Consider the following 27,688-nt stretch of genomic DNA (forward strand, 5'->3'; position numbering starts at 1 on the left):
TCTACAGTAACTATATATATATATATATATATATATATATATTCACAAATATTGGGACATAGGCACACACACACACACACACACACACACACACACACACACATATATATATATATATATATATATATATATATATATATATATATATATATATATATATATATATATATATATATATATATATATATATTAATACCCAGATTAATAAAGGGACTAAACCGAAAAGAAAATGAATGAATGAAGAATTCTTATGCGTCCTATAAGATCACTGTTGTAAATGTAATGTGATTTTATTTATTTATTTATTTATTTATTTATTTATTTATTTATTTATTTATTTATCAGGATCCACTACCAAGGTAGGGGCTATTCTTCCTGGGGTTCATTGAACACAACGCAAAATTACATTAATACATAACAACAAAGACCAATAAAAACTTTAAAATACAAAATTCACACATAACATCCAGATCAACATTTAACAATCCACTTATTATTGTTCCATTAAATATTTCTTAAATGATTTTTAAACCTCATTTTGCTTGTTACAAAGCATGTAATGTCTGATGGCAATTCATTCCTTGTTTTCATTCCTCTATACATTACAGTCCGTTGCTTTGCATCAGTTTTTGAAATGGGAGGCAAAAAATGTCCTTTTAATGCATGCCTGGTGTTAAAATTATGACTAGCATTACCATGCAAAAGTTGACAGTACAATATACTTGGAACTCTTGACACAGAAATATTTATTATGAAACACAGCAGAGAAACATTAAAGACAACAAAATGGGATGTCTTGTCTATGACCAAAGTACTTTTGATAGAAGCAATAGTAATAATTTTAAACTACATAAAAGAATAAAATAAGAACTTACAGAAGTGCAGTTAGTTATAATACACTGAATTTTTATTTTATTTAAAAAAAATTTCAGTTTAACCAGACAAAACACATCCATTCAAGTAGAATTGTATTAACAAATGCATAAGTCTGAAAAAGCCTTGAATGCTGTTCAATATTGTGCATATTCCTGTTTTATAATGCAGCATTCATGTGTTTTGTTTGAAATGTTTTATTCTAAAGACTATTATTGATAAAGTAATATTTACATTTCAATAAGGTTTTTCCTTTTTTTCCAATGTGAAACTAGACCCCCACCACAGTAAAGGTCTGTGGATTTTAGCTGATCAAGTGTTTGACCTTTGTTTTATTCAGCCTGTGTATTCGTGAAAGAGGGCATGTATAAATGAAGATCAGAGCATCTCATGTGTCTCCAGCAACACAATGTGCTGAGAGGCTTATGCAACATGACACCTTGTCAATTCAATTTCGCATTCCCACCCAAGCTCTATGGTGCTGTGCAAGATAGATGTGCCCATCTAGATGCATATGTTGATAAACATTTGCGTATAAGAATGCAATCTATGAGGGTCTGTGTGCATGTGTGTGGCAGGGGATACTTTGTATTCATCACATATAGGTTTGTTTGTTTTTTAGGAAAACAGCTAATAAATCAAACAGATTAAAATAAAATGTACAATGTTTTATGTGAGGTTTTGGGAAGGGAGACAGAATATACAGTCTTTACAGGATAAAAATTATTAAATGAGAAGTCAAAGTACAAGTCTCTCTGTGTAGGAAAGAGGTCAAATAACTTTCAGCAGCAACATATCTCAAAGTTTTTTTTGTACTGACAAGATGTTCTGTGCATTTATCCATTCTTCATTTTCATACTGCTTTACAGATTGAATTTACAATATATTTCATGATAATTTAGGGAAATGCTTTAAAAATCTTGTTTTTTCTCCCTTGATTCCTATTTTCAGGTTTGTTGTACAGTAACACAGATTCTTTAAAATATAATTTATCTTCCCTTTTGCTTATAGTCTCTATTAGCACTGTTTAGTGAAAAGTTTCAGTGTTTAATATCTGTCAAACTGCAGAAATTACTTGAATTTTACAAACATTTTTATTAAAGCAACATATTTAAACATATATAATATGCAAAATCCATTTTAATGTTTCATTATGATTTATCACCTCATCTTTCTATACATTTGAAGTCACTTCTCATTAAAACCAATCATGCAAATCTATAGCAGGTGCATGCGATTGCTTATTAGGGTAAAGGAAAGAAAACCACCTAAGCAAATAATATTCATTTATCTACACCAGAACCTTTAAAAAAGCATCTACATTCAACGGTGCAGCTAAAATTTGTGAACTGATGTTTATGTTTATGATATATATTTAGATGACAAACATACTGTATGAATATATTGCCATATTCTCCCCTACAAAGGCAAAGTGCAGTAACTATGCAAACACTAAACCTGAGATAAATGCCTTTAAAAAATTTATAAACTAGCAAGTAAAACAAGATGCAAAATTTTCTTAATCTTTCTTATTCAGCAGGTCACCTCCCAGAAGGTCTGACATTATCCTGGAAGAAGCCAGGGTTGGTGATGTTTCCAGAAGGGTTGTAGAAGGCCACAGTAATGAACATGCCCTTTCCATCTGATCCCAAACCAACACCAACTTGCTCTGAAGACCTCCAGATCATCTGGGTAAAGTTACCTATACACATATAAAAGTTATTTTGTGATTTAAACTTGATGCAAAATTAACATCAAAATTTCCTATACACCTAATCACAGTACAGTTTTACACGATCATCATCACCCTAGCTGATAAACTGATATGAGTAAATAATAATGAATGACCAACCAGTTCCTTTCTGAAATCCAGGAATGGCAAAGTTGTACTTCACATTATCCTTGTACCAGTTTTCAGCAACCTCTTTTCCTACGGTTAAATGTAGATCAGTGTTTCTACAAACATTCTAATTATACTGTGTGCTTTAGACCCATCTGCAGAATAACCATTTTACCTGTTGGAGGAACCATACTGGATGTCCATTTGTAAGACAAAGTCTCTCCGTAACCTTTTCTGCTGTTCTGTAGGGCACCAATGCTGGCTAGATGTGCTGCCCAATCCTGAGCCTCTTTACTGAGGACAGGGCACAGAGAGAGAGGTTTTGCCCCATGTTGTCGTCTGTAATCATTTACAGCTTTAAGGAGAGACTGACGAAACTGGAACAAGCTCTCACCTTCATCACGAGAAAAAAAGAACAGTTACATTAGAAAGATTTATGAGCGGTAACTATAGTTGTGATCTTTTTAATGCACTCTTTTAGACATCATATGGTACTGTGAAATGAAAGCAATGAGTTTAACTGATGTCTTTATATTTTAAAGCCAATCTTAGAGGGAGCATGTCAAACTAATTATGAATTACAAATTAATTTCTAATTAAAACTAGTGTATGTAAGGATATGTTCGCAATTTGGAAGCCTCATTCACGAATTTCTGAGTGGGCTTCACACAGGTGAGTGGGTTGAACAAACCACCTGTGGAAAAACTCTTTTCTCTATGTGCACCAAACTTTTTTCTCAAAGATGCAGTAGGTGATCTTCCAAAATGCGAACAGCTTTTCTCTCGTGAAAGCGCAGCACGTCTATGCACAAACAGCGGTCAGCGGAGCTGCGTACAAACGGCTGCGCAGTTGTTCAAATCTGCATTTGCTGACAGACAGTTTGAGCTACTTATCGGAATTAGGAGAGATGTCGGCCTGACTCTATTTAATTGAATGAACATTTTTTAGTTTTATGCCTAACCCAAAATATAAAAATGCATATAAATACATTTACATAATTTACTCTAATCTTTACTATTAGAATGAGAAGAAACTTTCAACCAGCACAACAAAAATGTTTCTGAAGACAATCACCTACTGTACCTTTAAACTAAAATGACTCAGCATGGACTCAATAAAAAGTTTACTTGTGAATGTACCACCTATCATTTTGCACTACTTGCTTATTTAACCTTAAATACCTCTTTTACACATTATCCTGCACAACATTGCTCTGTATTAAATGAAGTGTATAGTCATTACATGTATAGTTAACTGTTTATATTAGTTAGATTACTGCTCCATAGAGTTGGTACGGAAAGTATTCAGACCACTTAAATGTTTCACTCTTTGAAGGTGTAAGGATCTCAAGGATGATCAGAAGAAATGGACAGCAGCTGAGTTAAATATATGAGTGTCTGTATACTTAGGACCAAGTGATATTTCAGTTTTTCTTTTATTAATAAATCTAAAAAAATGTCAACATTTCTATGTTTTTTTCTGTCAATATGGGGTGCTGTGTGTACATTAATGAGGAAAAAAATATCTAAATGATCTTTAAGTCTAAAAATTTAAGAGGCTATGAATACTTTCCATACCTATTGTATATATACATTTGAGTACTTATCTGAGTGCTTACTCTCTGAGTGGCTGCTCTGTGGAGAATGAGTCTTCGGTGGTGCTGGTCCAACACTGTGAGATGATGAAGGCAACAGGTTGGACGTAATGCTAAGGGCACCAAGAGCTTGTCCAACTTTGTCCACTGAACACCAAAATTAAATAGGCTTAAAATTATTGGGAGTATCATTCAAGCATCATATCATAGTGTCATGGTCACCATCAATCCAGCATGTGCAGTAACACTATTATGCTGGTACTCCTGTACCTTGTTCACCAGCCTAGACCACAGCTCGAGTTTCATTTCAATCACGCACGGTTCCTCTCCAGGGAAATCTTTAGTAAAAAGGGAAAGATTTATGCATGTCTATTGCCCCCTCTGTAGTTTTTCAGCGATCTGCACGAGCTGGATCGCTGGTGACCATGACACATAGACTGCCTGGCCAAAAATATTATTATTACTTAGTCACATGTTTGTTCTACAATAAACTCTATACAATTTTACATAGAAAGCACCTGTAGACTCACCAGGTGGGGTGGCTTTGAGGTCTACTTTGGATCCCCCCGGTAGGACATTTCTCTCAAAATAACCTGCATTTGTGATGTTACCTCCTGGAAGGTACTGTCCCACCACAAAACTTGTGCTTCCATCAGTGGCTAGTCCAACTCCCAACTCTTTTGAGTCCTTCCACACCACCTGTGTGAAGTGACCTGGGGAAAGAACCAGATGTGAGTAAAGAGACCAGAACTGACCCCAACCCAGAGCGTTTACACAAACATTCACCTGTTTTAGAGGAGAATCCAGGCCTGCTGAAGTTGTACTCTTTAATTTCATTGTACCAGCTTTCCACTGCCTCACGTCCTGTATCAATTAACAAACTGTGATGGTAAAAACATGCAAACTAAATAATAATAATTGCAAACTAAAAACTAAAAAGCAAACTAAATCAATGACATAATGCTCATTTAAAAAAAAACATATTCTCAGTATTATGCAAAAGACTTCTAAGACAGAGAGGTGAGCAAATGAAACATTAGTAAATGTTTTGATATTGTCGAGCTGTCACTAAACTCTGACCTGTGAGTTTTTTGTTAGCCGAGTTATAAGCATAATACACATTTTCTCCATGGTCTCCGTTGCTGTGCATGAGAGTCCTGATTGACAGCAGATGCTCTGCCCACTTTTGTGCAGAGCGGCTCAGGTTTATGTTTATGGTAAGGGGTGGAGCTCCATGATGTTTTCGATATGCATTGTGGGTCTGCAAGAACTCTGCCTCAAAACTGCTTTCTGCTGCAAATGAATATAAAGGATTTTTTATTGCAATGAAAAATACAACAAAGGTGCACATGCTGAGATTTAAAAACGTCAAAGACAATGTTACGCATGTTTGCCTTCATGCAAAGAACAAGGATGTATAAAAAAATGTACTGTACCTTTGCCCTCTGGTGTTGGTTTTTCAGCAATGTGAGGCACTGAGTGCACTTTGTTTGAATGAATGCCTGATGAACCATGAGCTTGTTCCACTTTGTGAGCTGAATGTTGCCAGATATATCAAACATTTATTATAGTTAACAGCTTTTCATCAACACCTCTGTCTTTTACAATATTCACAATTCAAATATAACATTTAAACTATGATTTATCATTGTTATTACTTATTTCATGATAACAATTTGTTAAATTTAATAAGTAATTATTGTCAAATTAATATTATTAATGTGTATAAATAGACCATTTTGAGGGATGTAAACAAAAACAATTGTCCCAATGCGTTTCTTGTTTAAAATCTTTAATTTCTATAACTTCAGAGAATACAAAAAGCTTCACATATTGATAATGTTCTGATAGCTGTTTTAATGTTGAGTTATGATTGAATTGCCTCTTGTTACAGTTCTCAAATAGTTTGATAACAAGATGGAAACGCTCATGGGCCAATGACATCTCCACATTGAAATGGTCTATACAGGAAAATATAGATGGATAACAACGTGAAGTAATTCACTAGAAAGTGTACTCACTTGCACCAGTGGACTTTTGATCTAGTTTAGAGCCAGTCGGCAGGACATTTTTTTCAAAATAACCTGCATTTGCGATGTTTCCAGCGGGAAGGTACTGACCCACGACAAAAATTGTGTTCCCATCAGTGGCCAGTCCAACTCCCAACTCTTTTGTGTCCTTCCACACCACCTGTGTGAAGTGACCTGGAGAAACCACTAGGAGTCAGTGTTGCAAAGGAGACCCGTACAAACTAAGCGTTTAACCACCACAGAATGTGTTGGCTGCTTGTACATTCACCTGTTTTGGAGCTAAATCCTGGCCTACTGAAGTTGTAGTCTTTAATTTCACCGTACCAGCTGTCCACTGCCTCATGTCCTTTAAAAAGTTAGGGAAAGGTATGTAACCTACTGTTTCCACATATAAAACAACACAGATGCTTTATATCATTTGCTTATTTTTATTTGTAGTACATAAGAAATCACATGGCCTGTTCACACAAACCAATCCAATAGATTATAAAATCTTGTATGTTTCTTTGTCTGCTCCATTGTATTGTACTGTAGGTCTAGCCAAGGAATCAAACCTAAAGTTTAGTTATAGCTTTTAATATGAGCATTTGAGTCTTATATGGTTATTGATATAATACATTTAGAAGATGTGTGCATTCAAAACTTGGATGGATAAATTATTTTGATAACATCACCCTGCATTTCAACTTGTGCCATTTACCGTTCTCTATAATCTGAAGTGTCCCTCACTCTACAATATGAAGAGAGAAAAGCTGTGGCTGAAATTGGTCACTTGATATCACTGTTCTTAATATGGACAATGGTAACGTTACATGATGCACTATATAAGGGACAAACGAATAATACAGTGGGAAGGTGTGGCTTGATATGACTTTATACCATTTTTGTGGTAAATAACAAGTCGACACAACTTGTTAACCATACCATGATGGCAAACATTTCTGTGTATCTGTAGTCAAATGTGGCATCTATTTATACAGCTCTATGATTATTGTCCTGTAAAGGGAGACACAAACGGATTCAAATTGGACCCAAACTCAGATTTTGAGTGCTCATGATATGACGGTCATTATGAGTGATAAGGAATAAACATTGTGGGAGGGTTCAATTTGGAAGGGCTCATCCCTATACCCTAATCCTTTCAAAGGGTCCCTCTGAAGAGATCAGGGAGATATTTCTCAACTTTGTTCCTGAAAGACCACCTAGATTGCATGTTTTGGATGTCTCTTTTGTCTGTCACACCCATTAAAGGTCAGCTGATGTTCAGAATCAGGTGTATTTGGTTAAGGAGACATGGAATATGTGCAGGGCTGGTAGTCCTCCTGGAACATGGTTGAGAAACACAGGATTATGGCATAGGTAGAGCCCTTCTGAATTGAGTGTAGTGTGTGACACTAACAACTTCAGTTGTATTTTTCAAAATTTTTGATTCCTTAAGGGCCCTTTGGAGTGTCCAGTTTTGAGCATTTTGGTTTGCAGTGAGGTCATTATTTTTCATGCTGATATTTCCGTTTGGAATGGACCATCTAATTGCAAGTAGTAAACTGACCTGTGAGTTTTTTGTTAGCTGAACTCCAAGCATAATACAAATTTTCTCCGTAGCCCTTGTTGCTGTGTGCGAGTGTTTTGGTTGAAAGCAGATGCTCCGCCCACTGCTGTGCGGAGCGGCACAGGTTTTTGTTAAAGGTGAGGGGCGGAGCTCCGTGCTGTTTGCGGTAGGCATTGTGCACCTGTAGGAACTCGGCCTCAAAACTGCTGCCTGCAGAGAGGAGCACAGAGATTTACAGTGTGCTGAAACAAATATATATACACAAGGTATTTATTGTATAAATATTAAATTTGATCAGACTTAAAAGGATAGTTCATATAAAATTTTGATATGTCTTCATTTGCTCACTTTCCACTATCCAAAACTGTTTAACTTTCTTTTTGTGTTGTTACATAAAAGAAGATATTCTGAAGAAAGTTGGAATGCAGCAGACACTGGCTTCCATTTAGAATCACTTAAGGGTGAAAAAAATAGGGAAATAAGTTTTTGGGTGAACTATCCTTTTAATTTCCTTTTGTCAGGTCTGAGTAACAAAACTAGAATATTGGCAAGTAAAAATATAAAAAAAAAAGGCCAAAACTAACCCAGTGGCCCTAACTTAAATATCAAAACTCTAAACATGCTAATCCCTTTCCAATCTAATTTATTTATATAATGTGTGAAATTTTGACTACATTTATTCATTTATTTTCTTTTTGGCTTAGTCCCTTTATTAATCAGGGGTCGCCACAGTGGAATAAACCGCCAACTTATCCAGCATATGTTTTATGCAGTGAATGCCCTTCCAGCTGCAACCCATCACTGGGAATACACTCTCATTCACACACATAAACTAAAGACAATTTAGCTTACCCAATTCCCCTCTAGCACATGTCTTTGGACTGTGGGGGAAACCCAGGCACCTGGAGGAAACCCATGCCAACACAAGGAGAACATGCAGACTCCACACAGAAATGCCAACTGACTCAGCCGGGGCTTAAACTAGTGACCTTCATGCTGTGAGGTGATCATTCTACCCACTGCGCTGCCCAATTTTGACTTAAAATGATTTATTTCTAGTAAACACATTCTCTTTTCTTAAATAAGCTCACTGGTGTTCAGATGCTGTCTTTCAGAGCAAAATTTATAATCTAGCCCAGTTCTGTAATTGGTAGATTAAACAATACCTGAAATGTTTCATTCATCCACTATGTATGCAATATGTCAAACATTTAACCTCAACGTGCAACCTTGATAAAACTGTTGTGGGACAATTTGACAACCCTAACAAATATGACTGAGTAAAAATATTTAAACAAATATTAGAACTGAATAAATGCTGCTAAACTGTTAGTTAAGCAGAAAAGGTTAAGCAACAAAAATACAAAAATTGAGTTGTCTTAGGAAGTTGTCTAGACTCACCCGCCATGCATGTAGTTACGTGAGAAACTGCAAAACAAACACATTAAACAGAGCAGTTACTTAAACCACAGTAATAATTTGCATAGATACAAATGCCACAGCAGAATACCTGAACCACTCCCATCGCATCTGTGGAATAGAGAGCAGCACAAAAGGGGCTGAAATGCTTTCATGTTGCTTTTAATGGTACAGAACAAAATTTAGTGCATCTGTTAATGTAGGAACATATTTTCAAATGTATTTTATAGACATGAGACGATGCAGTCAAGATTTAAAAACGGGCTAATTTTTTTTTGTTTTTAGGACAACAGTGTCTCCAGCAGAAAAGATATCCAAAGATGTCGTTTTAAATTGAAAAGAAATCTTGGTGTTTATTTAAAAAAAATATTTTTTAAATAATGAAGGCAGCAAAAGTCGATGATTAATTTGAATTATTTAGCCTGATATGTTTATTATTTTTCTCAAAGTTAAAATATATTGTGTTCAAAGGTGAAAAAAAAGGTTTTTGTTTTTTACTAAGACATTGATATTTATATATTTATATATATATATATATATATATATATATATATATATATATATATATATATATATATATATATATATATATATATATATTAGAGCAGTAATCACAATATACATATATTACATATACGGTACAATATACGGTAAACCGTATTATTTTTATCCAAGGTTTCATACCGTCAGAGTCTTATACTGGCCCATATTTTTTTAACATTCAGTTAATAGAAGTATGCTCAGTTCACTTCGCAATAGTCAAAGTACCAAGTCTCCTAATATGACTTAAAAATACACCATAGCATCATCACATTTTCACAAAGACATGATATAGCATCACATAGATTTATAGTGTCAATATACAATTATAGCTGCTGAAACAGTTCTACATTTCCATCATTGAATCAGTCCTCTGCACTTCAATAACTGTCTGGTTTAGGTCAGCTACCAAATCCGACCTACGAAGACTATGTCGAATAGTTTGGGCTGCTGAGCGAATCACTGGTACAACCCGCCCTACTGTCCATGAACTGTACTCCTCCAGAGCGAGTGCAGGGCTGCCAAAATCACTCTGGACCCCTCACACCCAGCACACTGCCTCTTTGAACATTTACCTTCTGGTCGACACTATGCACTAGCACTGTGCACCAGAACAACCCGACACAGAAACAGTTTCTTCTCTCAGGCAATCCATCTCATAAACACTTGATGATAGAAATTGTTAACCATACAACACTACTTGCTATAACATTTTTTACATACACTTATTTGACAGCATACCTCACATGCCAATTGCACATAACAGCTGCACAAATAACTTTGTATTTAGTAATAAACATCTACATACACTTGTCAATATGTATAATTGAATTCACTACTTTCTTCTATTTATATATATATATATATATATATATATATATATATATATATATATATATATATATATATATATATATATATATATATATATTTATTTTTAATTTATTATTTAATTTATTTATTATTTAAATTATTTATTATCTGTTTTTTTGTCCTCTCTCTATAATTCTGTACAGAGCACTGTAGAAGCTCTGTCACGAAAACAAATTCTTCGTATGTATAAACATACTGTACCTGGCAATAAAGCTCTTTCTGATTCAGATTTTTTCTAATTCTGATTCTGAATACTTAAATAGTTCATTTAAAAAAAAATATTTGCCATTTATTCTACCTCATATATTTTAAAGCTTTTATGAGTTTCCCATTTCTGTTGAACACAAAAAATGCAAATAATCCCAGCAATCAGCATTCTTCAAAATATCATTCTTTGTGTTCAACAGAAGAAGAAGCTCAAAGTTTTGAAAAGTGAAGAGTGAGAACTATTTCTTTAATATAATTACATATACATATTACATACATATACATATTACACTTACATATTTTTGTTTTGTTACAAGTTTTCCTGAAAAGAAACTCTGTAGACTATAATAGGAAGTGTCAAGTACCAGTGTCAGCACATGAAATATATTTAAAGTGTTGAGACAAAAGAAAGGCCTCAATCTCTTCACTCAGAAGAAGGAAGTGTGTCACTATCACCATACATACTAGCACACACAGTGATATAGTGATTCAGTTAATTAGAAATGGCAAAATGTATAAATATATATGTTTTTGTGAATGCTATGAAAAAAGTCATTATATGTTCCCTGTTACCCTATGAGATGGTCAGGAATGTAGACCAGTTTGTTTTACTCTTTGACTGAGTATAACCTTTAACTATAATAAGCACTGACGCAAAGATAAGGTTTCAATTCTTTTTTTTTTTTTCTTTTTTTTTGTGAGTGGCTGTCAATTTGTGTACATGAGACAGGAAACTTTGCTGTTCCTGCTTAGTCAGTCAGTGAAAGAGCAAATGGTGTTGCAAGACTATGGTTATTGCTGTGACACACTCGCACAATACTCCTCTTGCAGGACAGCTACACTCTGCATCTGCATGATACAGTATGGCTTGTCATTTACATACAGTATCAGTCAAGATGAAAATGAAGTAGAAATGAAAGCATTCAAACCGCACTTAACAAAATGCCTTAAAGCGATGAGCATGTTTGTATTTTTCTGTTTTCCTTAAGTCTGATCTGTTTATTAAAGCAAAACCAGTTTGATGGGACATCCTTATAGGTACTTTGCATACACCAAATACTGTCGAAACACAACTGAGGTCTAAGATGTCCAGAATGTTTAAGAGAGCTAGTCTAAATGTCATTTACAGTACAATTCAAATAACAAATGTTAAGCTAAATGCTCTTGTGGTTTTTAAAACATTAGATATTACACTACTGGATGCAAATATTTTAAAAATTAGACTGTGCAATTATTTAAAAACGTGACAGGGAATAGTAAACATTACTGACATTAGGTCCTCGTATTGACGCATATGCATTGTAGTCTTAAAAATACACACATACCTGTTCTGTTGGTTGCTCAAAGGCAGGAATTTGTCTTTCTTTAAGCGCTGTCTGCCAACTCTGTCTTGCACATTAAATCTCCGTACTATATATCTGTCAAGTGATGCAACGCCCTCTAGACCAGGGAAGTGCATTCTGATGGTAGCCTACTACACAAACACACACACACACACACACACGCATTTTCATGCTTGGTTTCCTTCTAAACAGACACGCACACAAACACACACACATACACTCATAATCGCAAATTAATTGAATTCTGTTAAGTACAGGAGGACAAAGCTCCGACTTGTTCAGTCATGTGATATTTCATGCCTTCAGTTCATGTTCACTCCTGCTATCTCGGCTGTTCAGTGTCGTCCCTGCCCTTGCATGTTGCGATAGCACTTCCTTTCTTATTTTGCGGTTACTTTTTTGGTTCCTTTTGTCACCCACAGTGAGTATATTGGTATAATGCACACCACAGTTTCTCAGTCAAATGCAGGTTGTTTTGTTCAGTTGATTTTGTTCTATTTAGGTCATAAAAATTTAAGCAGCCCTGTGATGAACTGGCTGAAAGAGAATTGATGGAGAGATGAAAATTCATAAATCATGTCCCATTAAAACGTACTACGAAGTACTAAGTACCTTATGAATGCATTTCCTTATGTCCTCTTTTCATCTGAGCTGCGATACAATGGGTAGTTCACCACCTCACAGTTCAAAAAAGAGAGAAAATAATTAAATATAAAAAAATTTGTTATTATTATACTTAGTTTTTTGTGTTGTCTTGTCTTTTGTTTTCTAAAAAATATTTAAAAAATAAAAATTCACAATGGGGTAGAAATAAAATGTTTGTTTTCTCTTTAATTAATGAATAATTTATTGTTTTTCTGATCCTGTTACTGTTTGGAATTTCATACTATAAACGCAAACTTCATTTTTGGCCCAAAACATTCAAATAAGAAAGAGAAGGTTTAGATATTTTTACACAGGACAAAAATGCTGAGCAAAATACACTTTAATACTTGGCAAAAACATTTGTTTTCATAAATTTATTTACATATTTCTTTAGTGTATATTTTGCAGATAGTTTCTCCCATGTAAATCTGAGGAGTTCCCACAGTTCGTAGAAAACCAGACTTTCTAAACCTGTTTCTGGAGGGAGACTTTCTCAAATGTTTGCTTTAGCCCTAATTAAACGCACCGGAACCAGCTAATCGAGGTCTTCGGACTCATTAGCTAAACCTGTAATCACATACTTCCCTGCTTACCATATGAAAACAGTAGTTGCACTTTAGTTTACATTTCATGTATTACAAGAACCGTGTTCTTGCCTAATAAAGCAAATGTATTAGCCCTCCTGTGAAATTGCAATACTCTTTCAAATCTTTCCTAAGTGCAGTTTAACGGAGCAAAGAAATTTCTGTACAGTATTTCCTATAATTTTTTTTGTTTTGGAGAAAGTTTTGGTTCTTGTATTATGGACGAAATAAAAGCAGTTTTTTAATTTTGTAAAATAATTTTGCCGTAAATGAGAAAGGACTGTGTAAACTAACTGCATGGTTTACAGTTAGGGGTAGGTTTAAGAATAAGTACACTGTAAAAACTGATATGACAAAGTAATAACACCATACTGTATGCTACTCAAATTTTAATCGGTTATTCAGATTTAAAAAAATTTGTAGTCATGCATATATTATATAATATATTAAGTTTTAGCAAAAGATTTTAGTCAGTTTGAATAATGTAAGTTGACAGACAAATTCATTTTATTAAATAAAATTTTAACAGCAATGTTTATGATTTAAATGATTAAGCAGCATTACATTTTTTGCAGTCTAGTTTATAAATGCAAAACAGGACCGTAAAATAAATCATTGCTTACAAAAGCAGTATGTATGTCTAAATCAAAAAAGTCAGAATGACAAAATGGTAATTATGGTACAGTACATGCAGATTGGATCTACAAACAGATTTATATTTTGGATTGAACTTTATAGTGGGTTTGAACCAACTATTTATTATAAATAAATAAATAAATAAATAAATACCCATAGAGAATATTTGATTTTAGACACAGCTATAATAAACCTTCTGGCAGGGGTGCTGGCTTTGTTGCTAAAATGCAGGATGTTGGCCCTCCAGAAGCAGGACTGGACATCTGTGATCTAAACCCAAAATACTGACCTGATATTATTGAGGTCAGGTCTCTGTGCCATCTGTTTTACTCATAAAAAATATCACTTACTACACACTTTACGGTGGTATTTTTTTCTACTGGCTTGTTAAAGGAATTAATAAACATCTTATAACACATTTTTTTTGCTTGTTTGTTTTAAGCATTTTGCAGCTTTCAAATGCTCTTGGATTTTTAGATTTGGATTTTGTTTGATCTGTCGTCCAGTAAGTTTAAAAGCATTAAAATAACAGAATAAAAACAAATGTAAAGACTAAACATGAAGAAGTGAATATAAAGACTTGCTTAAACATGCTTACATTTTTTAACTGTCTGTTAAGCTTTAGGAATTTCTTTGGGAGTTTCATGAAAGGCATACACCCTGCATTTCAATAGAACTAAAAAGGGAATTCCTCAGAAGTTTTCTAAACTAAAGAAAAAAAAAGAATAAAAATAGCCAAGTTTCACATTTTAAAAACAATTTGCTCTTTACTATTCAACCAGAATGACTAAAATAAAATATGATTAAAAAGTAAATATCACACATTACATTTTTAATTATAAATTGTTGTATTTAATGCTGTCTAATGTAATATTTACAACATGTCCACTAGTATGCAGCATAGACATATTACTGCGTAAAAAGTCTCAAAATAAGACCTTTTTCATTTGAGCTGCATTTCTGATGCCTCTGTGTGTGTGTGTGTGTGTGCGTGTGTGTATGCTTGCTGACCTAATAAGTCAATAACAATAGCACTTCAATCAAACAGACGTTGATTCAGTGCTTCCACATAATTAGCAGCAAGTACAACTAAGTCATACCATGTCATTTTAGGAACATAGTAAACAGAGTAAATAGTAGTATAGTATTACAATATATAGTAGTATAATAACAACAACAATAATAAAAATGCAAATAAAAAAATTATAAAATAATACTGGGGTGGCCAACCCTGTGTCACGTTAGGCGTGATCAAAACAATATCAAAACGGGAATAAAAGATTGTGGATTCAAGTGCAGATTTAATAGATGTTAAGTGCAGAAAACAGTGACAAAAAAATACAAAATCTCAAAAATAAAAAAGTAACAAATCAACAACAAAACAAGACGGATAACACGAACTAGACTTTGGCAAGATCAGGAACAAACTTACTAGGAGCAGGAAGACAAGGAAGACAACGACACGATGACAAACATAGGTGGAATGGTAGAATATATAGTCCAGATAATCAACGGTAACACAAAACAGATGAGATGACGGGTCAGTGTAAGTGTTCCGGTGTATGCGCGTGGGATGTATGAGAATGTAGTCTTTTCCTGGGGCACTGTAGCGCCTACAAAGTCCTAGAGCGCTACAGCGCCCTCAGGTGGTCACAGACGGATGTGACATTACCCCCCCTCTAAAGAGCGGCTTTCAGACGCTCCCAGACTGGTTCCAAGAGGGGGGGCGGAGCGGAGCAGGAACAAAGGGAGGGATGGGAGGGCCAGATCAGGGTCAGGCAGTGGGTCAGGCACCCCAGCAGGAAGCCAGGGTGCGGCCGGTGAATCCGTCCCAAGTAGTGGGAAGGACCACCAGGGAGGGTCGGGAGGGATGACCCATGGATGATCCCGCAGGAGACACAAGGCAGGGGGTTTTAGGAGAGCCGGCTGGAGAGGCAACTGGACTGGAGCAGGCGGAACTGGAGGCAGCTGCGCAGGAGCCGGCGGGACTGGAGGCAGCTGGGCAGGAACCGGCGAGGCTGGAGGCAGCTGGGCAGGAGCCGGCGGGACTGGAGGCAGCTGGGCAGGAGCCGGCGGGACTGGAGGCAGCTGGGCAGGAGCCGGCGGGACTGGAGGCAGCTGGACTGGAGCCGGCGGGACTGGAGGCAGCTGGACTGGAGCCGGCGGGACTGGAGGCAGCTGGACTGGAGCCGGCGGGACTGGAGGCAGCTGGACTGGAGCCGGCGGGACTGGAGGCAGCTGGGCAGGAGCCGGCGGGACTGGAGGCAGCTGGAGCCGGGCTGGGGCCGGCAGGGCGAGGGGCCGGGCTGGGGCCGGCAGGGCGAGGAGCAGGGCTGGGGCCGGCAGGGCGAGGGGCCGGGCTGGGGCCGGCAGGGCGAGGGGCCGGGCTGGGGGCGGCAGGGCGAGGAGCCGGGCTGGGGCCGGCAGGGCGAGGAGCCGGGCTGGGGCCGGCAGGGCGAGGAGCCTGGGTGGCGCCGGTAAAGCCAGGAGCCGGACTAGAACTGGCATTGTACTGCGCTCTGGGGCTGGAGCCGACACTGGCGGGCGCTCTGGGGCTGGAGCCGACACTGGCGGGCGCTCTGGGGCTGGAGCCGACACTGGCGGGCGCTCTGGGGCTGGAGCCGACACTGGTGGGCGCTCTGGGGCTGGAGCCGAGACTGGTGGACTTTCTGGGGCGTGAGCAGTCCTGTTCCTACGCCTCCTCCGTCTGGTGGTTTGAGAAGGGAGAGCATAGTTAACAGGTGAGGAAGCTTGCTCTGGAGCTGGAGCCGACACTGGCGGGCATTGTGGGACTGGAGCAGACACTGGGGTTCTACACAGTTCAAGCAGGCTCTCTAGAGGCTCAGAAAAAGGTGCTCTTCGGACAGCCCGACGCGGATAAGGCCGCAACTCCAGTCCTGCCTCTCTCCTCTTTCCCTTGGTTAAATCAGCTGGCCCCGAAAATATCCCTCTCTGTTGCCCTCCGTTCAGGCCTCCCTCCTGAGGGTTCTCCTCCCTCAGGGCAACAGAGAGAGGGGAGCCAGCGATCAACAAGGCTGCTTCAATGAAGCGGTAAAGGTTCCAGTCATCCTCGTACGGTGGCATGAGGGAACGAACTGGTTCCAAAAGTCCTCCCCGAAAAAACATCATAAGCAAAATATCACTATGAGAGCTCTTCGGGGCTAGCTCCAAAAACTCCTTGATATAACGCTCCACGGAGCGGTTACCCTGCTTTATACGCACTAATCTATCATCTGCTGAATCCATCTGGTGATCGCGTCGTTCTGTCACGTTAGGCGTGATCAAAACAATATCAAAACGGGAACAAAAGATTGTGGATTCAAGTGCAGATTTAATAGATGTTAAGTGCAGAAAACAGTGACAAAAAAATACAAAATCTCAAAAATAAAAAAGTAACAAATCAACAACAAAACAAGACGGATAACACGAACTAGACTTTGGCAAGATCAGGAACAAACTTACTAGGAGCAGGAAGACAAGGAAGACAACGACGCGATGACAAACATAGGTGGAATGGTAGAATATATAGTCCAGATAATCAACGGTAACACAAAACAGATGAGATGACGGGTCAGTGTAAGTGTTCCGGTGTATGCGCGTGGGATGTATGAGAATGTAGTCTTTTCCTGGGGCACTGTAGCGCCTACAAAGTCCTAGAGCGCTACAGCGCCCTCAGGTGGTCACAGACGGATGTGACACCCTGATCCTGGACAGCCACCTTCCTGCAGATTTCAGTTGCTACCCATATCAAACACACCTGAACCAATTAATTAAGACCTGAATGCCACATGATAATTACAGGCAGGTGTGTTTGATATGGGTTGCAACTGAAATATCCAGGAAGGTAGCTCTCTTGGAACAGGGGTTGGCCACCCCTGAAATACTAGATCAGAATAAACTGTACATTTAACAATCAACATTTATGGATAAAACTATTATAACAAATAATAATAATCAATATGATTCATTTATAGTAATTTAGGTTTGTGTGTGTATGTGTATGTGTGTTTGTTTATTTGCAAGCGCATCACTGATATTTTTATTGGTCTCTCTCTTTTTGTAACCCCACTGGTCCTACAACACCCAATCCACTCTCAGCTGGGATTGAACCGGCATCTTTCCACATGACAGTCTGTTGCTGTACTAAGGAGGCTAAAGAACATAACCTCTAGCGTCTGTCACTAGAGCAGCCTGTCTGTCACTAGAGGTCAGAGGAGTGAGGTTTACCTGCACAGCACTTCACTAGCTTGCCTCTGCTACACAGGCATTAATGTATTGTGCCACTAGTTGAATACAATCAGTTTTTTCCCTAGTAGATATTGGAGTTGTGTTGTATTGTCTAACTGAATTCAGGGTTAATGCTCTTGAGTTTGGGGTAGAATGTTTCTCTGATGTGCTGATAGTTTGTGCAGTGGGTGAAGAATTGTTCCTTCGTCTTCACCTCTGCCGGGGCACAGTGTGGGCAGATGCGGCTCTCTCTGGGTTGCCAGTTTCTATTGTATCTCTGCAGTCACATGCCTACACTCAGCCTGTTTTTTCCTCTCTTACTTACTCACTCAGTTGCACAGACAGACAGACAGACACACACACACACAAAAGTATGCATGCATATGTGCACGGTAATGAATGTAGAGCATCAGTAACATCACAGTTGGGGTCATATACTGTAGCAACTGCAGATGGGAGGAAAACATTTAAGTATTCCAACCTTGTTCTGCGCTAATTTGATATGAGGCAGAAAATAAAGTCACAAATGACCAAGAACCTGACAGGCTAAGTCATTTACATAAGTCCAATTAGTATTAAATCCTGCCACACTGAATTACCACTTGCAGCTGAAATCCAAATTACTGTAGATGTTCCTGAAACTGGTATGGAAGTATGTTAATACATGTGTATGAATATGTTTAGACTTTCAGTGGAGTCATTTTCATTTACTTTCTTTTGAGATATAACCTTTTAATAAATATGTATAGATCAATCATTAATTTAAAAGAATTTTAATTGGGTACAATATTGATAATTCCCCTGTGTATAGGCTACAAAATCAACAGATTATAAGACATGTTGAAAATAGCATTCAATGCTTTCACGATTTACATAATTTTTTTTCTTGAAAAAAGGAAGTGAAAGCCATGATATGAGGCAATAAAACACTCTATCACATCCGCAGGAAAAAAAATATGAGCTCATGTGAATAGTTCTCTTTCTCAAGAATGTGAAATATCCTCCTTTAATTGTCTAATAAGGCATGATGTAAAGTTTACAACATTGTCTATCATACAGATTTATCATTAAATAAAACTACAGATTTACAGATACAATGAACAAATTCATCGTATTTAATCTTTATTATTGATTTGAAAGAAATCAATAATAAAGAAAGAGAAGAAGAAAGCCGACACAGTGGCGCAGTGGGTAGCACGTTCACCTCACAGCAAGAAGGTCGCTGGTTCGATCCTCGGCTCAGTTGGCGTTTCTGTGTGGAGTTTGCATGTTCTCCCTGCGTTCACGTGGGTTTCCTCCGGGTACTCCGGTTTACCCTACAGTCCAAAGACATGCGGTACAAGTCAATTGGGTAGGCTAAATTGTCCATTGTGTGTGTGTGTGTGTGTGTGTGTGTGTGTGTGTGTGTGTGTGTGTGTGTGTGTGTGTGTGTGTGTGTGTGTGTGTGTGTGTGTGTGTGTGTGTGTGTGTGTGTATGTGTGGATGTTTCCCAGAGATGGGTTGCGGCTGGAAGGGCATCCGCTGCGTAAAAACTAGCTGGATAAGTTGGCGGTTCATTCCGCTGTGACCCCAGATTAATAAGGGGACTAAGCCGACAAGACAATGAATGAACGAATGAATGAGAAGAAGAAAGAGATTTTTATATGAAAAATAAAATTGTAAAAAGTGCTGGCTTGTGATGAAAAGTATAGATACAGTTGGAATGTTTACAAATGTCTTTGATCGATGGGGGAAAATATTAATTTTCCACTTCACATGCTTTCAGCTGCTTACATGAAAGGTGTGACATTTTAATCTCTCATTTCAAATGAAGCAAAAGAGTGATTTGTCAAAACACAGCGAATGAGAGCAAAGAAAATTAAGCTACATGAGTGTGTGCTGGAACATCTCATAATTTAACATTTTTGAGGTCATTGAAAAGATATAACTGAAATTCTGAAACTTGTTTGTCATTATGACATATCTGAAGCTTTACAGTCATTATTTTGTTTAGAGATTCAAATATTGTTTTTAGATTTGTTTAATCAAAACATTTATCAGCTTCATCATTAATTAAATTCTTTATTACTAAGAAAAAGAAAAGAAAAATACTTGTTTAACTTTTAACACTTGTTTACATTCTGGGCACATGGATTTGATTCTTTTCATTTATCTTTAAAGAAGTATCCTTCAGCTGCCAGTGGACTACAGAGCAAGCCACACAAGCCTGGTTTATCTGAGAAGAGAGCATTATTCACATTTCAAAGAAAGACGAAACAGACTATTTTAAACCATTTTAAAGAGTTTTTATTTCTATTTTGCATTTCTGTTTAAAACCGCTGTACGTAAAAAAAATATTTACACATTGTATAGTCTTTAATAGTAATTCCTTTAATGTTAATTGGTACGGTTTCCATTTAATGCATTTATTTTTTTTATTTAAAATCATTTAGCATTTGAAATTATCTTTTTCAATTAAGAAGTAAATGCAGGTTACAGTATTTTTTTTACATGGAAGGGGGTTAAAGCCTGTGTGAAGTTAATATTTACAATCTTTATTTTAGTATGACCGTTTGGTTTAGAGCATTGTTTTTTTTTTTTTTTTTTTTTTGCTGAACTAGGCAGGTTATTCCATATTTTTATAAAAAAGTGCATTTATTTGCACTATTTATGTGTACATTTATGTGCACAAACAGTTTCTTTGTATAATTTGCTATTCTTGTGTGTTTTGCATCCTCTTGGTGACTTGCTGAATGCCTATTCATTGCCTACTAATTGTAAGTTGCTTTGGAAAAAAGCATCTGCTAAATTACTATGGCGTCATTTAAACTAATGTTTTCATTTTAAAACGCATGCGTTTTGCTATGGTTCTGCCTATACCCCCCGAAAACGGAGTGTTTTAAAATCCCCAAAGAGGTTGTTTTTTATTTTGAAGTGCTGCTGCCCTGTCTCACTGTGGATGGGGCAAAACTGAGACATCTGAAAACAGAGGTACGGCTACAGATATTCACCTGATATTCTGATATTCTGATTAGAGCTTTTTCCTCAATATTAAGTATCCTACATAAACATCAGTCCTGCATCCGAGGACACGTTGGGTAAATCTTCAAAGGGAACAGTGTACTTTATAACATCATTCACATCACTTGCTACGCTGTTTCACTTTCTTAACAATAAAATGAAAAAACATGATATAAGAAACTGTCAATTTTCATTTTGATATTAGCAACACAACTGCCTATTTTCATTTTCAATGAAAAAAAAAAAAAAACTCTTTTACTGAATATCAGTTTTAAAAATCAATAATAGCCATTATAAAAGTATATTGTACAATACGTTTATACATTATAGGAAATAAAGACAAGAAATCAGTCAAATGTGCAGAATTGTGTATGTGGTTATAAATTAATTTATTAACTTATATTTGCGATCAGTCAAAACACGTTATTGAGAACAAGTTATAGATTCAAAAGACCAAAGTCTAGGAATATGTGGTTAGACATAGACATGATGAATTAAATATCATGTTTAACAAAATATAGTGAGATGAGATCCAGCGGTAGATTCGGGATGAACCGTCTGACGTGCTCTGCTCTCACCTGGAAATCTGTGCTCGAAGCAGCCTCTGACTGACTAGAGCTCAGCAAATGCCCGAGTGTGTGTTTGTGGTCACATGATGTTGTCACTTTACCTTAATGGATCGTTTGACATCACCTCACACTTCAAATCTTCTCAATCTCTACTAAATATTTTGTTTCAGATGGAAGTACATCAACATATAGTGAATAAAAGGCTCAGCAACTTCCAGTTTTTATACTTTTAATCGGATTTATTGGAATATAACTTGCGAGTTAGAAGAACGCATACTATACTCTATTCTTAATGTTATTTTTCATATTAAACTAGTGGATACTCTACTCCTCTTCTTGAGATTCTGAGCTTTTAAGTTTATGTTTTTTCTCTTATATAGGCATTATATGGTTATTACTGCCATTTTAATGTGTAATTTGAATAGAGTTTCCAGACCCCCAGTCATGGTAAACGCTCTCATTATTTCTAAAAATACACTATTATGCTGCAAATTTCAGGTTTTGTTTACTCCAAGCAAAGCTTTCTTTGAAGGCTGCTATGAAGAACAATGAGTAGAGTCCTATAGTTAATTCAGTTGAAAAGGCCCTTCTGTGAAATTGTGGCTGATCAAGATAAGAGGCTCCAGCTTCAGGTCCAAGCACAAGCAGAGGACAAAAAATTTGTGGCCTACTGAAAATAATTGGAGAAGCAGCTAGTCTGCAGAATAATTGGGCTTCACATGGAACACATCTTACAGTACCGCAACAGTAGTGTAGCACTGGAGTAGAGATCCTTCAAAAACTAGCCCAATTTTTTAATTAGTACCAATAGTTGTTTCCTGCCTCAAATTGCAACTTTAAATTAAAATATTAATCCTATATTGTGAAAGGTCTGTATGAAAGGTCTTAGATGGGTTAGCAGTCATTTTAAATTCTTTTGAATAATTTAGAAAAAACATGTCAGTGCAGTGGGTGGCACCGGTGGCTCAGTGGTTAGCACTGTTGCCTCATAGCAAGAAGTTCACTGGTTTGAGTCCTGGGCCAGTTGGGATTTCTGTGTGGATTTTGCTTGTTCTCCTAGTGTTCGCATGGGTTTCCTTCGGGTGCTTCGGTTTCCCCTATAGGCCAAAGACATGGGCTATAGGTGAATTGAATAAACTAAACTGGCCGTAGTGTATGAGTGTGAATGCAAGAGTCTGTTGGTGTTTCCTAGTGTTGGGTTGCAGCTGGATGGGCATGCACTGCGAAAAACATTGGATAAGTTGGCGGTTCATTTTGCTATGGTAACCCCTGATTAATAAAGGGACTAACCTGAAAAAAAAAGAATGAATGCATAATAATAATAATAATAATAATAATAATAATAAATATTAATAATTATTAAAATTATTTATAATAATATAAATATATTTTTACATTTATTGAAAACAAATTGATATATTTTAGTATGTATTTTTATTAAGTTTTTGTTTTGGTTGCAGTAAAAGAAGAACAAACTTGCACGTGCAAAATACGCCACATGCGAAAGCCCCCTAACATCTTTTTTCTGGGATTATCACTCTGAATTAATACACTTGCAGATAAATCATATCTCAAAGCTTTGCACCGCTGATTTTTACTGGGGGCATGGGGCATGCTGCCCCCAGCAAGAGGCCGCCCTAGGCGATCAATCGCCCGTATTAACCATGCCTAAATAATACCTAAAGGTATGATGATCTATTTTCAGAATTTGTACTCTGCATTTAACCCAATTAGGCATGAAACAAAGTGCTTTATTGTCCCATAAGGTAGCACCATTTCATAAACATGATTATTTACTCAATATTATTCACACTTTTTATAATAAAGCCTTAATAATTGAACTTAATTGTTGTTTTTTTACAAATTTAAGTGGATTAAACAACACAAATAAGTTGTCCCCAAAAGACCTTAAGAATTATGTTGTTTCAACTCATGAAATAAGTAGTTTGAACAAGCAGCAAAATACTTTTTTGAGAAAGTGATCATAGACAGTTTCATTGCTTTACAAGTAGTGAGCAGAAAGTAGATACATTGTACAATATCTGTGTCCAGACAAAATCTTCATTTATAAAGGCAGAATGTTGTATTCATTTTAATAACTGGCATATAGATTCAAGGTCCACTCTCTTAAATACTGTTCTCCTGTCACTGCTGTTGCTGAAAGGATGTTTTTAGGAACGTTTTAAAGATTTTAATCTCCTGTTATTCCATGTTATTCCATGTTGGTGTGTTCCATGAGCACGCCACTGTAAAGCTATAGTGTGTAAAAATTGCCATTTCTAAAATGGCTGTGTCTGCCGGAGTTTTTAAATAGATTGAGTAATATTTTGATTATCTTTTTCATAATGGATTGAAACACTGCTGATCCTTCTCATAAATATGATCACTTTGTAACAAAAAGGAGATAGCAAAAAAAAAAAAATTATAACAATGTGTCTTTTACTCAAATCAATAACGCTTTGAAATTTTCATCACTTGTAATTTGTTAATCTGAAGACAAAAGGCAAACAACCGCATTTCTGAGTACATCCACATGATGCAATAAGCTGTTCGTTCCACTGTAGTGACCCCTGATAAAGCAGGGAATAAGCCAATGGAAAGTGAGTGAGTTCATTGTAGTCAATACATGAACTATCATTAGCTTTATTGTAAAGTAAGACCACAATTTATTTTCCTACAGTTTTGAGAAACCTGAAGAATTTGAATAGCTGACATTAGTAAAATCAGAGAATTTCCAGCCAGCTTTGGGTTAATTTGGACCAGTTCATGTTCTTTTGCAAACATTATCTAAGAAAATGCCAGTAAATATGAACAAACAGTTCCGTGAAATGGTTTCGTTATTTTGCTTGCGATGCCATCTGCTTTCTATCACAGGCTGCCTTAATCATTTTATTTCTTTCTGTTTTATTCAATGTGGAATACACTGGAAGTCTCTGTAAAGATTTTCCTCCACTGACGAAAAGCAAGTGGCTTTTTGAACAAGCATTGGTTTCTTTTAAATAAATTTAGAAGTACATATTCGATCAGAGAATACAGAGCCATATTTGCAAAAGTTTTTTTGGTAATTGAAGGAGATGGACAGCTCTGTGCGTGTCCTTCCTCTTTGAATGTTGTTTGTTTGCTTGATTCTTGCTGTAAATGCTGTATTCTGCTAGCATGCATCAAACCCCTAAATAAACCTGTGAACCTGCTCTTTCTTTGCTGTTAGATCTCATTTGAGCATCTGTATCGAAAAAATTCAAATGCATTGGTCTGTCGAACCTCAGTTATCAAAAGGAATATTTCCTGCATTCCCTTTCGCTAAGTTTTCATGCTTGGACTGAGACATCATGTATTATTCATTTGTGATTTTAGGGAGTTTTAAAAAGCTTTAGCTATATTTCAGTTCCCGTTTAAATATATTTATGAATTTATGCTATTCTGGGAGTTGTACAAAAACAATTCTGGGTGTTAAACATGATTAGAAAGATGATTAGAATCATGTAGTGTTTTCAAATTTACCCAAAAGTTAAACATTACAGAATTTCATTTGCAATTTATAAAATATTTCCCTTTTATTTATGTTCTTTGAGTTGAGAGTTATTATGTGTATATATAATCTCCAGATTTATGTCTCGCACCTTATTTGTAATTCAAGACACAGATCTTAATTTAAAAAAGTAAGCAAATATCAGTGTTTATTTCCCCACGTTGAGAACTTATTTAACATCAAAAGCAGTTTTCCTAGTGGTTTTGAAGTGTTTCTCTAATCAGTCCATACTTTATGTGCTTCAACACATGTGATTCATTAAACACGCATCAATCCAACAAGCCTGTGGGCGTTTGGACACACTTACACTCTAATTGACTAGAAACATGCTGGGTGTAAGTCTGCTTCATTAAACATCACTATGGCAGTGATACACTTGCTCTTCAGGCAATTGCTTTTTCAGAGCATGTGCCAGAAAAACTTCTCTCTTGGCTGTAAGTTTGATGAGCTACCTGTCAACAGTTTTAGTCTGATGGCCACCAGCTTGGAACATTACTGTGAACCCTGAGAGTGATTGTATAAAGGCCTATTTGCATCATATAGCTATAAAGTTAACAATATAGGCATTGTTCTAAAAATGATTTTGAATGTAAAACATAGGCAGAGTTTTTTTCTTTTTGTTCATTTTGAGCTTCTGTGAGAATAAAATAACATTTTCAAACTGGCAAAACTCTAATAGGCACACTGTGGTCAGTATAATAATACTCAGATAACCAGTTTGAGAAGCCCAAAGTGTGCCAAAAATTGATCTGCCACACAATTACACCACCAACCTGAACTGCCATAATTATTCAAATCAAATTCTGGCTCTACCTCTCGAATTTCACAGCAGAAATTTAGCCTCATCAGACCAGAGGACCTTTTTCCAATTTTCCCATCCTGTTTCTGCAGATTGTTGTAATCATGTCTAAAAGTGCTGGCTTTGTAAATGGCTGATTGGAATTTTTTTTTTTTTTTTTGTTAATGAGCAGTTAAACTAGTGTATACACAGTCCCCAAAGTGAGAATAGTAGTTTGTATTTTTATGCAATTTCTGTGCTTATTCAAATCCAAAATGGATTTGCTGTTCGTATTGATTAAACACTTTGCTAATTAATTTACATATTAATTTATCTGTTGTGGAAAAATGAGAACCAGTAGTGGAATTGAGGAGCTAGAGATGCTTTTTAGGATACCAATGCCTTATATACAGTCAACGTATGAAGTGAATCAAAAATGTTTTTAAAAATTGTCCAATGATAAGAATGGGAGTTGTTAAATAATTTTAAAGAAATGTGATGATCCACTTTAAATGTTGTCTACTGTATATCTGTGTGGTATAGTGGACATGTTTCTAAACTGTAGTACATTTTATAAAAAATAAAAATAAAAAAGCTCTCATTTAAGGACGTGTCTTTTCACATGATAGCTATCATTTTTATCGGTTTCTGAACTGTAGTACTTTCTGAAGTACTTTTTATAATTAGTAAAATTCAGTCACACTGCAGACTCAGCAACACATGGAGCTCTCATTCATACATTCCTATATGACAGTTATCAATAACCTTACACAGGATGGTGTATTTGATATCATTAAAATTGATGTTGTTAAAAGGGTTAAAATGCATTTCTTAGGGTTGTGGCAAATCTTTAAAAAATAAGAGTATGATTTATAATGGCTTTTTTTTTAACTCTTTATTTTTATTTTCATTGAAAAAACCTTCATACATACAGTACCGCCTAAATACTTACAAGAGATATGGACCATACATTAGTTCTCTTGGAAGTACTCTATCACAGTAAATTTAGCTTACTACAAAAAGGAAGTCTTAAGTCTTAAGAGTAACATTTACAATCATAATAAGAAACTGGCAGGGACAAAAATTAAAAATTAAAGCAAGTTGTACATGGACAATGAAACCAAAAGAGACATTATAAAATTATTAAAAGATATTTATAAATAAAAAAATAAAATAAAATAATTAAATTAACACAATAGTCTAATCAGTTCAGTTTGTCTGCAAAAATAGTATGAATGGTTCTCAAATCTTTTTGAAAATTGACAATTTGTCACTTAATGTGGATCTCAGTTCTTCTAAGTGTAACATATTTCCAAGTTCCTCTGCCCAAATTTCAAAGGTGGGGACAGCATCAGACTTCTATACATTTGTAAAATCTTTTTTTTTTTTTTTTTTTTAAATAAATTTTTTTTTGAAATACACATACAAATATTGCTTGTGTTTGGTTTCTTA

The 27,688-nt window shown here is 36.2% G+C and overlaps 2 protein-coding genes across 13 annotated transcripts in view; one reads left to right on the forward strand and one right to left on the reverse strand.

The window, feature by feature from the left end:
* Window positions 1–889: 889 nt before the first annotated feature.
* On the reverse strand, window positions 890–12,619 carry glipr2 (GLI pathogenesis-related 2). Of its 9 annotated transcripts, none has more exon segments than NM_001423664.1 (13): window positions 890–2,575; window positions 2,726–2,803; window positions 2,889–3,107; window positions 4,332–4,454; window positions 4,838–5,020; window positions 5,094–5,171; window positions 5,388–5,600; window positions 5,744–5,842; window positions 6,329–6,511; window positions 6,606–6,683; window positions 7,887–8,096; window positions 9,288–9,314; window positions 12,251–12,619. In NM_001423664.1, coding segments are annotated over 12 exon segments (1,632 nt in total). In that variant the 5' UTR covers window positions 9,295–9,314; window positions 12,251–12,619; the 3' UTR covers window positions 890–2,414.
* The window catches only part of LOC561565 (neuropeptide FF receptor 2), an 80,315-nt gene continuing 59,230 nt past the window's right edge, over window positions 6,604–27,688 (forward strand). For all 4 annotated transcript variants that reach the window (XM_087253644.1, XM_087253646.1, XM_087253648.1 and 1 more), the window contains exon 1: window positions 6,604–6,703. The gene's annotated coding sequence lies outside the window, so the exon portion shown is untranslated. The remainder of the gene's footprint in view (window positions 6,704–27,688) is intronic.

This window comes from Danio rerio, chromosome 5 (genome assembly GCF_052040795.2).
Source record: "Danio rerio strain M-AB ecotype USA chromosome 5, GRCz13ab, whole genome shotgun sequence".
NCBI classification, from domain to species: Eukaryota; Metazoa; Chordata; class Actinopteri; order Cypriniformes; family Danionidae; genus Danio; species Danio rerio.

Excerpts from the sequence above, each read along its gene's own strand:
- glipr2 (XM_087251295.1), bottom strand. Across the intron at positions 6,684-7,886 it reads AGCTAACAAAAAACTCACAG|GACATGAGGCAGTGGACAGC; the intron begins GTCAGTTTACTA and ends AACTTTTTAAAG. Across the intron at positions 5,172-5,387 it reads GGCTAACAAAAAACTCACAG|GACGTGAGGCAGTGGAAAGC; the intron begins GTCAGAGTTTAG and ends TAATTGATACAG.